This window comes from Nicrophorus vespilloides, unplaced genomic scaffold (genome assembly GCF_001412225.1).
Source record: "Nicrophorus vespilloides isolate i.1.1-1 unplaced genomic scaffold, Nicve_v1.0, whole genome shotgun sequence".
NCBI lineage: Eukaryota > Metazoa > Arthropoda > Insecta > Coleoptera > Silphidae > Nicrophorus > Nicrophorus vespilloides.
Window position 1 is genome coordinate 90141 of NW_017099081.1, and position 11639 is coordinate 101779.

The 11639-nt window shown below is 38.9% G+C and overlaps 2 protein-coding genes across 3 annotated transcripts in view; one reads left to right on the forward strand and one right to left on the reverse strand.

The window, feature by feature from the left end:
* The window catches only part of LOC108563973 (synaptonemal complex protein 1), a 48037-nt gene extending 41883 nt beyond the window's left edge, over nt 1-6154 (forward strand). The window contains exons 3-9 of the mRNA XM_017922827.1: nt 2011-3429; nt 3555-4099; nt 4171-4381; nt 4445-4971; nt 5040-5204; nt 5266-5421; nt 5481-6154. Coding sequence (XP_017778316.1) covers nt 2031-3429; nt 3555-4099; nt 4171-4381; nt 4445-4971; nt 5040-5204; nt 5266-5421; nt 5481-5669 — 3192 coding nt within the window. The 5' untranslated portion in view covers nt 2011-2030 and the 3' untranslated portion in view covers nt 5670-6154. The remainder of the gene's footprint in view (nt 1-2010; nt 3430-3554; nt 4100-4170; nt 4382-4444; nt 4972-5039; nt 5205-5265; nt 5422-5480) is intronic.
* A 1287-nt stretch (nt 6155-7441) lies between these two features.
* On the reverse strand, nt 7442-11306 carry LOC108563971 (E3 ubiquitin-protein ligase Bre1). Of its 2 annotated transcripts, none has more exons than XM_017922824.1 (8): nt 11216-11291; nt 10804-10977; nt 10366-10741; nt 9819-10309; nt 9330-9761; nt 8869-9266; nt 8090-8805; nt 7442-8017 (listed from the first exon to the last, which is right to left on the reverse strand). In XM_017922824.1, exons 2-8 carry the CDS (start codon nt 10948-10950, stop codon nt 7638-7640), a joined length of 2940 nt encoding a protein of 979 aa, XP_017778313.1. In that variant the 5' UTR covers nt 10951-10977; nt 11216-11291; the 3' UTR covers nt 7442-7637. The 2 variants fall into 2 exon arrangements, with proteins under 2 accessions (XP_017778313.1, XP_017778312.1); XM_017922823.1 differs by having other exon boundaries at nt 7443-8017; nt 10804-10962; nt 11216-11306.
* Between the last annotated feature and the right edge of the window lie 333 nt (nt 11307-11639).

An 11639-nucleotide genomic window follows, 5' to 3' on the forward strand; every position in this document is an offset into this window, starting at 1 on the left:
GGATTGATCAAAATGTATATGCAAATCGGTGGCCTTTCGAATTTAGGAATGAATTAGGATTCGGTTGCACCTCTACGAGTCTAAGAGTGAAAGTGTGGTTGCTGGATGCAGTGCGTGCGTGCATCTGTTACGTAAATTAGGGTCGACTCTGAGGTCGTTCGTAGCAGTCGTTTCCTTCTTAAACCCAAGGATTTTGTTTGATTATTTATTTGTGTTGTATGTGTGTGTTTTTTTTTTCGGTTGCGACTTGATGGAAATAAATAAACTGGTGTGATATAACGCACCAGGTTTTATTAATTGGAAGTGATTGTAGCCTTGTCGTTTAATTGAAACACTGAATCGTTTTTCAACACCCCATTACTTTGCTCTTACAATAATACATTCATTCACACCTCTTTGCTTGTAACTGATTTATATCAAGTTTTTTTTTATTAGAACTTTCAATAGAATAAAATTTACATCAATTCATTTCAGATCTAATTAAAAAATATGATTGAAACCTTGATAGATTTTTTAGAAACATTGATTATTTTAGTCCTAATTTCATGACACAGTTTGAAAGTATTTCATGTCATAAGAATCAATAAAACAAATATTATTTCAAATAATTGATAAAATAACAGTTATAGAAATCAAATTAAAATTTGAGCTGACAAAGTTTTATTTTGAGTTGAAAAAAATTGAATAGTATTCAAATTTACCATAATTATTTAAAAAAAATATTGGTCCTTCCTACAAAAGGACTATCGACCGAAGTTTTCTGCCAGATTTAATATGTATCTTCCTAAGTCAATTTCTATCAATATATAAGTTACAATGTATAAAAAGACTTTTAGATGAACAGATACCTCGTGTGATAACTGCGTTATTTTATTAGTCATACCTTTTATAATCTTATCTTCTTACTTTCAAAAATATACAGAAGCAAATATCTTACAAACACAAATAATTGTATTTATTTGGATTTCTACATTTCTCCAATGTTAAATTCTTTAAGAACAACAAACTTTTAACCGAAATCGATATTCTTGATTTATTTTCAAAATAAAATTGTTATATGTATATATGTAAACAATAATTTTATTGTATTTTTATTCGCAAATATAGATTTTCCTTTCAATTTCAAATGAAAAGTAATGTAAGCAAATCAAGTCTATAAGGTAAAGTGAAGGAAGGGAGGGTTCTGCGAAAATAAAAAAAAAAGGTTCCCCCTGGTCAGGGGCTTTAATGCATTGTAAGCGGTACAGGCGGTAAAGAGTGTAAAGGCTCTTCCGAGGATTCAACTGCAAATCCCATCGATCCGTTTGCAGGTATCGCACGAAGCACGTAAGACAAATTTTAAAGAATTTAGTGAAGAATTGGTCACCGGTTGGTCACATTAAGTGGGAGGAATTACGAAAGAAAAAAAAAATCTCTCCTTACTTCTGCATCGAAGTGTCACAAGAACTGAACTTGCTGTGTAAAACGGGTTTCTATTTTTTTTTTGGAGGATCATCACATCTTAAAAATCCAAATGAAAAGTGATTACTGTGATAACACTAGATAGTGTGCTATTTATATTTACTTTTATATTAACACCTAACAAGGGTAAGTTTAATCTTCATATGAATTTATATAAACAGTAGAATTTACTTGTCTTTACATTATAATAAATATTGAGCTAGTTGATAGAATTATAAAATATTTCATTGCTTAATACCGAAAATATGAAAATTTTTAATTATTATCAAAACTTTTGTTCCGATTATATAAATTATAGTACCTGGTGAATATAAGGCTTAATTTATAAAAATAGTACATCAAGTTCGTAATTAAATATGAATTAGTATTTATAGTTTGTGGTTATTTGTATTCCGACGCAATTATATAAATTGGGTTTTCGATTAAATGTCACGGTATTAGAGTATCAATCTATATTTGGACTCGTCCTTGCGTTTCGCGTTCTGTGCGTGCTCTATTTCCATCCTTGCGTCGTTCCATATTAATTTTCGTCCTTCTTTCGCTTTCCAGATTTATTGATTTGTCGCTTAATGATGGACTGCAATGCTTCACTGATGGCTGATCCGGGAGCGGAAGCTACGAACAACGTGTCCTGCATCCTCGAGGATGGTGACCAGGACGTAACGATACACGCATTCAACGCCTCCAATGTGGACACGACGGTCATCGAGAAGATCGAAACTGTAGAATGCAAAAACAATTCATGTGAAGGAAGCGACAGCGGCGTGGAAGTGATCGAAAGTGCGTGTAATCTGCAAAGGACTGTGAGCACGAATTCCCAAGAATTCGTAAATTCAGCGCAGAGTTGCGACTCTTCAATAATCAGCTGCTGCTCCAATTACGATGAAGCTTTCAACCTTCTGGTGCGAAGAAATTCGACTCTGCTCGATGATTACAAGTTGCGCAACGTGGATGGTACCAGTGAGAATGGTAGCGAGAGCAGCTCGGTGGCATCCACGAAGATCTCGAAGCGCGCGAACGCGAGTCAAACCAAGAAGAAGGTCATCTTGGAGAACAAGAGGCTGACCTCCACATCGAGCAGAATGAAGCCACCTCCAACCCAGAAGGCCACGCCGACGACCCGCAGCAAATCGACGGAGAGGACTCTCCCAAAGACTCCAAAATCTATACAGAAGACGACACGTACGAAGCCAGATAATTTGGGTTTAGCGTCGCAAACTCCGCAACCGAAACGCAGCCTGATGAGGGTTCAAGCCATAAATAGGACACCTTCAACCACCCCAACGGAGGACGGTCGTTGGCCATCCTCCTACACCAAACCTGCGACATCCATGACCCGTTCCTTGCGCGGCGTTCTTCCGCTCGAATCATCCCCGAAACCACGTCCAACCACATCCATCATCTCAGATACCCGCAACACACTCGACAAGTACGCAACTTTACCTAGAAGAAGAAAAGAACGCTCCGCTGATAACATTACAGATTTGCATGGTAAAAGTGCGGCCAAGAGTCGCGAAAACAGCGTTACCCGTTACGCTACGCTCAAGAAGACGCCGTCACGTGACACCACTCCTGTAAAAACCCTTCCACCTTACCCCAAGAAGAAACAGGTAATTAAAACTAAAATCTACCATGAGACGAGCGTACAGACGGCTTTGAATCTACAAGATATCGAGAATGCTTTGGCCGGCATCAATTTCGAGCCGAAAAGCTCCGAAGATGTGGAGAAGTGCTGCAAAGAGGTACAGGTGGATTACGCCAAGGACGAAATCGAATCCCTGCAAAACCAGCTTGATCTTCTGAAAGAAAAGTACGAATCTTTGAGTAAAGAGCACGCGGCGCAGGGTAACCAGTTGAAGGAGAACGAGTTGAAGCTGGAAGAGGAACGAGTTGAAAAGGAAGGACTGAGGGAGGAGCTGAAGAACAACAACGAGAGAGTCATAGCTATGTTAGGACAAAACAATTCAGGTAACGTAATTCACATTTTGAAACCGATTAAACAATTGTTCATATATTATCTTTTAATTTAAATACTCATTCTTAAGAGTAGAAAACTTGGTATATCATTGTGTTAAATAAACAATAACTTGCAGATGAGAATAATTCGGACAGTTTGATGGTACTGGAATCGCAATTCCAGAACGTCAGTTCGATCATCGTCAAGCAAGAGGAGGAAATCTCGAAGCTAAACATGTACTGCCGCGCGCTTCAAAGAGATTTCGACAAGAGTTTGGCGAATCAGTGCATTCTGAAGCAGCAACACCAGGAGCTGGAGGAAGAGAGCAAAGAACTTCAAGAGTTCCTGCACATGGAGAAGACAACACTGTCCGAAGCGCTCAAGGATAGCGAGTTTGAAAACAAGCGAAACAAATCGATTATGGCACAAAAAGAGAAGGAGCTGGAGTACAAACAAGACGAGTGCAACCAGCTGAAGAGGATCAGCGAGCAGAGGAGACAGGAGAACGTGGCGCTTCAGGCAAGATTCAGAGCGTTGGAGGCGAAATGCAGAGAGCTTCTGGTCCATCAAGGAAGCGCCGTCTCGGGAGCGGCCGTCGCTTTATCAGCACTCTTAAACAGATTGGATTGTCTCATTAATGAGTTGGTCAGTTCTTACAGCATCTCAGAGCAGGAATTGGACGTAAGTTTCTTTTTTGATCGAATATCATCATCCATCAAGAGAGTCGTATATTAATGGTGACCATATTTCAGGATGTTATCTTTCACAACGAAGCTTATAGCAACAGCAGTAGCAGCCCAGACGTGACTCCGGATAAATGCAGGAAATTTATCGTGGACAAAACGCAATCCCCGAAACGCGGCTCATCTTTTGTTTCAGCGGTAATTAACGCCATCAGGAGCGCAACTGCACAATCACCGTTCACTACAAGCAATCGGGAGAATAGCAAAGATAACATTACAGGTAATTGCTTGTGTTCTTCATCCGATGATTCGTGAATATAAACTAAATAAATCTTTCGATTAGATAATTCGGATTCGACGGAATTACTGGATTCGGAGACGGAGCCTTGTTTGATGATGGAGCACGTCCTGGAGGATGTTTTCGTACCGGACGGTCATTCTCACAATATGATCTCTTCGGGTCACAGTCTGACCTCTTCGCTGAGGCTGAGCCAAAGTGAGAGTCTGAACAGCATCCCCCAGATGACGAGCAACAGGAGCAACATGTCTTCGCTCACGGATTTCTGCTCGGTGTCGTTAGTAGATCAAATCATCGACGTAGACAATCTGGTCACGCGATTGCTGAAGGTCATCCGGATCATCCAGTTGGCCAACGAGGATTATATCGTAGAGGAACGCGAAATATTCGCGGATGAAATGAAATCCCAGAGGGACACAAATAAGATAGTCGTCAAGCAACTCAAGGACTGGGAGATTCTGGGTGCCAAATTGAAGGGAGAGGTTAGCGACCTTCTGCATCAGTTGGGAAGAAAGAACAGCGAATTCGAGGATATCAGAAACGAATTGAATCAACAAAGAGTGGAAGTCGAGGTAAGTTATTTAAATTTACCATTGTGAAATTGAACAGTTTACCAGAAAAAAAATGTCATGATTTGCAGAAATTGAATCAAGATGTATGCGATTTATCGACGGCCCTATCGAAATCCGAACGGGAGATTAAAGTAAAAGAGGAAGAAGGTACAGAGGCTTTAAAGAGATGGGAGGCGACTGGTGAAGTGCCAAGCGCCGAGGTGATGGGAAAATTAGTTATAAGTTTGAACGAGGTCAGTAGTTGACAGCAACTTTAGTTTTGTTAAATGAAAGTTTTAATCTTCATATTTTCAGGTTCCTACATTGGAAGCGAAACTTGTCGACAAGGAGAAGCATCTGAACGAGTTGACTTTAGAGTACATCGCGTACAGACAGACACTTCAAGATAATTTGAACGAAGCTTTAAACGAAGCGAAGAAACAGTACGACGCAATCGACAATGCTTTAGAGGTACATTTAAATGAAAATTATGCAAACAAAAAATGTAATGTCTTGATATCATTTTTCAGATCCTGCATGATATCCAACCGGTAGTCCAACAATGCGCGCCTTTGGCGAAGCTGCAGCAAGATTTAGAGGAAGCCAGCTTCCAAAGCGCATCAGCGATGCCCTCATCCTTGCTACCTGATAACAATTCAGCACTAGTTCGGGCCATGGACACCTTGAACTTAACGGCAACGGTTGGTTCGATCGCTTGAGGATCCATGATTGGGTAAAAGAGATATTTATACTTAAAAAAAAGTAAACTTGAAGAAGAAGAAGAAGTAGAAGAAAAAAAATAACGACTTCCCTCTAGTATATATACAAGGCTGAATTGATTGTTGATGCCATTAGTAACGTAATAATGAAGAAAACGAAATTCGTCCAAAGTGATATAGATTTTAATCAGATTGCGCTAAAAATATTTTTCAGAGCGATTCGTAGATTATTTTCTTCCATTCGATAAAAAATACGAGAATATTATTATTATTTTTTTAAAAAAATATTATCGTAGTCCGTTTTAAAATCCCTGCGAAGCGAAAATTATTATGTATCATGTATTATGTAAATTTTATTCTTTCTTTATATGATTATCAATTTTCTAATCGAGGTTGCTTCTGTCTGGACAATTGATTCACGTACTCTCCAATTTGAAAATCGTATACCGCCATTCATGTATATATCAATTATTCCCTATATATTTTTTTTAAATATTAAATTATCATTATTATAACCGCAATTATGTGTATATCTCCGATTTATGTGTATTTGTATGTTGTGTTTTTTTTTATGTACTTTAGTTTTGTTTATTATTTTTTTTATGATGAAATTTGTATATAATATACATTACGTATTGAACCCGAAAACGATTCAAAAAGAAACAAAACCCTTTTCGAGTATTGAACATTATCAATATATTGTTACTGTGTAATAATAACATGCATTAGTCTTATTTAATTAACCTTAAACCTAATTGGATTTGAATATATGAAACAAGAAATATAATTTTTGAAGCTTTTACTTCTATTATGTATAAAGCTGCATCCACACTATTCGTAACTAATTAGTGATGTACCAGGTGTACCAACTATTATTGGTTATTAAGGAATATAATCAAACTTGTTTGCACAAGTTTATACCGGTGGCAATCGCAAGCCCGACAACCGAAATTCCATCTATCGAAATCCCGAGTGTATCGAAATCCCAACTATGTCAAAATCCCGACAATCAAAATCCCGTCTATATTGAAATCTCGACAGTGTCTTTTATTATTATAAATTTCTACAATAACATTTTTATGGTAGTCGGGATTTTAACACAGTCGGGATTTTAATACAGCAGGGATTTCGAACGTCGGAATTTCAATAGACCGTCTTTCGGTTGTCGGGCTTGCGATTGCCACCGGTTTATACAGTAGTTATACATCTGACATTGTTAAACATGCGAAAATCAAAGGATTTGTAAAGGTAGGATATAACAAATATTATAATTCAAAAGACTTACAGAATTATGAACTTTTAAAGATTTTTGGTAAATACGATTTTTCAACGAACTTCACAGATTCAGGGATGGTATAATTATAACAAATGTATTTATTATATAATAATATTGATGCTGCCATAGAAACCATTGCAACAACCTCTTTGATCATCTGGTTTACTTTTGTGTGACAAGTTACATTCTAAAGGCCAGATAACTTTGTCAATATTTTGATTGTGCAAGATTTTATATTTCCCTTGAAAACTTCTAAATAGGTATAGTCAATTTATCTTTCACAAAAATGACGAAAACGTTCTTTATTGATGGAATTAAATGTGTCGAAAAGCGTTGAACCAGATTCATCAAGCTCAAAGGAAATTACGTTTAAATATAGACATTATTTTTCTATTCAATAATATTACTATTAAAACACAATACTAATTGTCACCATGTATTTATTAAAAATTAAATTATTTATATTTTGTTTTTAGAAAAACATTTTTTATATATATATATATTAAAAAAAATTGTACAACGTTTTATCCCTTCCGAAAGACAGCGTTCCTTCCGAAGGAATGCATTGATTATAGTTTGTAAATTGGAACATTAAATCATAAATTTTAAATATTAAAATCGTTTCGCATGATTTACAATTTTGCTTAGGTAATACGAAATAATTATTTTTAGTATTTAAATATATAAATATACTAGTTGGAAAGGTATAGCCGATGGTAGTCGTTCGCACCGAAAGCGCAATTGCACTTCGGGCACTTCCTCTGCCTGGTCTCGTAACGCGTCTTAAGGCAGTCGTAACAAAAAACGTGGAAACATTTGGAAAGCACTGCATCCTTCCGCTTAACTTTACACGAAGGACACGTGAGAGTCTCTTTGTACTCTCGAATTTCCTCCATCATTACTTCGTCTAATGTAGTGCCAGCCAATTCCATTTTTTTCATACGTTCTGCCTTACGTTTTAGTTGCGCTATTTCCTCCTGAAGTCTCTTTGTCTTGTACGCTTCGGCTTCCAAGGAACTCGTCTTTTCTGCGACCACCTGCTGCGCCTCCTTCATTTGGGAATGGTATTTTTCTGAAAGTATCAAAGCATTCAACGATCGGCTCTCTTTTATTAGATGCACTTCTGCAGTATTTAGGGACTTACCTAAATGCAATTTCAGATCCGCTGCACTCTGAGCGGACTCTATGGCTTTCCTCTTGTGGACCTCCATAGCTTGCTGCCGTAAAGCCAATTCTTTTTCCACGGTGGCAAGAGTGTTCTGAAGGATACGCTCCTTTTCCTCAAGCTTTCTCACAACAACGTTCGTTGCTTCCACTTGTGTCGTCAACGTAGAGACTTGCTCCTTCAGAACATCCTTCTCCTCCCTGGCTAACTTGTGCAACTGATTCGATTTGATTCGCTCCGTCATCAGCTTAAAATTAGCGTCGTCCTTTTCTCTCAGCTGTTGGATCAACCTCGAGTTTTGCTCCTGCATATCCTCGAAAGCTTGCCCAGTCACCTCCATTTCGTTCAGCAGAGCTTCTTCCTCGTGCGACCCAACGAACGGCCGCATCTGATGCAGCACATTGTGTCCCGCCCAATTGCCATCAACAGGTTTCTGATTGGCCACTTGCTTCTGCAGCTCGTACTTCTGCTCTTCAAGCTGCTTAATTTTCCTAAGCGCATCTTCGTCAGCCAACTTCTTGCGATCCTCGCGCTTGCTCTCCTGGACTTTCTTCAATTGTTGACGCATATCGTCGATTTCCGTTCGCAGTTTCTTTTCGGACGCCATGAGCTGCACCTTATCCCGCTGTTCCTTACTAACTCCTTTATACATATCCAGTAGTAATTTCATCTCTTTCTGCTCATTCAGAGCTTTCCTACAACAAAAATCAGAATATTAACACACACACATCCTAATAATCATCTGAACAAACACATACTTCAATTGCGCCTTCAAATCCCTGATCATTTCATTCTCAGCAATCTTAGCTTCTTTGGCTCTTTGGGCATCTCTATTATCTTTCTCTGTTTTAACGACCGCTTCCTTCTTAACTGTTCCTTTCTCCACTTTCACGCCCTCCTTCTTAATAGTCGGAGACCCTGCGGCTCCACCGTCGGTTGGCTTTTCACTGCCTCCCGCATCTTCAGTCTGTTCACCTTCATCCTCCTCTTTCTTAACTGATTGTGCAGACGATTCTTCTTTGATCTGCGCCGACGATTCAGAGCCGGCGTTATCCTCCTCCTTAACTACTTCCTGCTTGAACACCTCCTTCGTGTCTTGTGCTGCGTTCTGTTGCTGCTCCAACTTAGCTTGCAAATCTTCGATTTCTTTCCTCAACTTCAAAAAATAAAAACAACCTACAGTTAATTTAAAAACCTCAACGCTCAGATTCATATTTACCTTCGGAATTTCACCGTTCGCTTCCTTGTATTTCCTTTTGTACCTCTGCACTTCACCTTTCAATTGTTGTGTATTGTTTTGCAGTGAAGTGATCAAATGTCTCATTTCTCTGTTAATGGGTCCGGTTTGTTCGTTTGCGGCCAAATTCTGTTCGAACTCGATCCGCAGCATTTCGTACTCCTTCCTCAGCTGTGCCAAAACATCTTCCAGTTGCATAACCTCTTGTCTTAATTTCTTTTGAGCAATCAATTCTTCGCTCTCCATCATTTCAATGTTCCTTAGATGTACGTTCTTGCTAGTCTGTAATTGTTGTCGGGCCTCGTCCAGTTGAGTCTTGAGTTGCATAGATTCGTTATAAAGCACAGAGAATTGCGATTGCAAACATTTGTACTCAGTCGTCTCCACTATAACACTTTCAGGTAATTGTCGGATCTGAAAATTAATGAATTTAGATATGTTGGGCAATTTAGCCTGATTGATACTACTAACATCCATTTTTAGTTTTTCAACTTCCTTGAGAGTTTCGCGATGGGTCTGGTGTAATTTGTCGAGTTCCTGCAGCCTGTTGTTCGCCAGCTCGCGCCATTCCTCGACCTCCTTGGTGAGATCTTCCAATTTAGCCTGAGGAACGTTGCTCTGAACGACCTGCTTGTTGCTAGACTTCTCTCCAGTCTTCTCCGGATCTCCGTGCATGTGATGATAGATCTTCAGTTTCTCAATAGCCTCGCCCAAATGGTTCTCCAATTTATCGTTCCTCGTCCTGACCTTATCCAAATCGTACTGCAAATCGTCTATCTGGTTCTTTAACTCAGCGATTTCCGTTTCCTTGGCCGTAACAGAGTCCTGAAGACCAGACATCCTCAAGCTAATGTTGTGGTACTTCTCCTGCAGCGAGGTATGCATGCCCTGGAGATGATGGTTCTCCGCCTGTAGCTGCACATTGGCATCTCTGATCACCTCGTCCACCGCGGGGGCATCCTCTGAAACGCAAAACCCCAATTGAAATCTATGCGAAGGTCGACGTGCAAATTCTTACGCCCTTCGAGTTCACCCTTCAACGCCAACGTAATTTTCTCGTTGCGCTGCATCAGCCGATCGAATGCTTGAATGACTTTTGCCACGGCCCTTTTGGAGACCTGCACGCGATTCGCCAATTTATCATCCAGTTCCTCCTTATCCCATGTGGACAATTGCATGAGGAAAGACGTGGTCGCCTCATTCTCGTTCTTGTTCTCGGATTCATCCGCAGTTTCCGCGTCGAATCGCTGAAGCAAAACACGGATGTCTTCATTCAGCTGATTCCAGTAGCGATTAACCACGTTAAGAACGGCATCGTCCTGGGTCTGCCTCTTCTCCAACTGCTCAATCCTCTGCCGCAGCTCAGCTTCTGTCCTCAACCTTTGCTCAATCCTCTGCAAACCAATTAATATTACCAATAACAATCTCAGTAATTAATCAATCAATTAAACTGTACCTGAGCCAATTTCTTATTTTGGAACTGTAACACTTTTATGTCCATCTCTTCCAGAGTGGAAACTGGTCCGATAAGGTGAGGTTCAAAGTGGATCTTCTTGATGGGCGGCTGCCCACTGCTTGAGTCATCAATATGCCTTTTAGACATTTTGGCGAATTACTGAAAACACAAAAACTAATTATTGGGTATATAATAGTATCAACTATAAATTGTATTCAATAAACATATATAGGTTAAGTTATAAAATAAGGTTATTAAACTTCCTAGAACATAAGAATAAAATTAATGGCAAATTTTTCATTTCAAAAGTTTCAAGATTATCAATAATAATAGGTTAGTTTATTTATACAAAATAATAGTTTACATTTATTAATCCTATAATAAAAAAAAAGTATAATAGATTTGATGTTACCTATTTGGATGTGTATTGATGTTGAGTACGTTGGGCCTAAGAGCTCAAATTTGTAAATTCGAGAGATGGCAATCTTCGGATTGCGGTGATTTCATAATTAAACGTTCAAAAGTTATTATCTGTGCGCGAGATATTAAACATTTATGGATTAGTAAACACTGACATTGACGACGTCTTCGTTGACTCCATTTACTATATAAATATGGTTCAAGACTTGCGCCTCACTTCGGGATGGATGGTTGGCGCCGGGGCGGGATTTTCGAAATGCACATAGATGGCATTCCTCAAAAATGGTTGTGTTACGTTTATGGTATTCTCGTAAAATGGGAAATGGATGGAATCATTTTGGTCAAGCATTTTAAGAGGTTTAAATTTCTCCGCTTTGTTTTTGTATTGGAGCTTACAAGGATTTAGTTTTTTTTTT

Excerpts from the sequence above, each read along its gene's own strand:
- LOC108563971 (XM_017922824.1), bottom strand. The coding sequence starts at position 10,950 with ATGTCTAAAAGGCATATTGATGACTCAAGCAGTGGGCAGCCGCCCATC. Across the intron at positions 10,310-10,365 it reads GAAGGGTGAACTCGAAGGGC|AGGATGCCCCCGCGGTGGAC; the intron begins GTAAGAATTTGC and ends TTTGCGTTTCAG. Across the intron at positions 8,018-8,089 it reads GGATCTGAAATTGCATTTAG|AAAAATACCATTCCCAAATG; the intron begins GTAAGTCCCTAA and ends TGATACTTTCAG.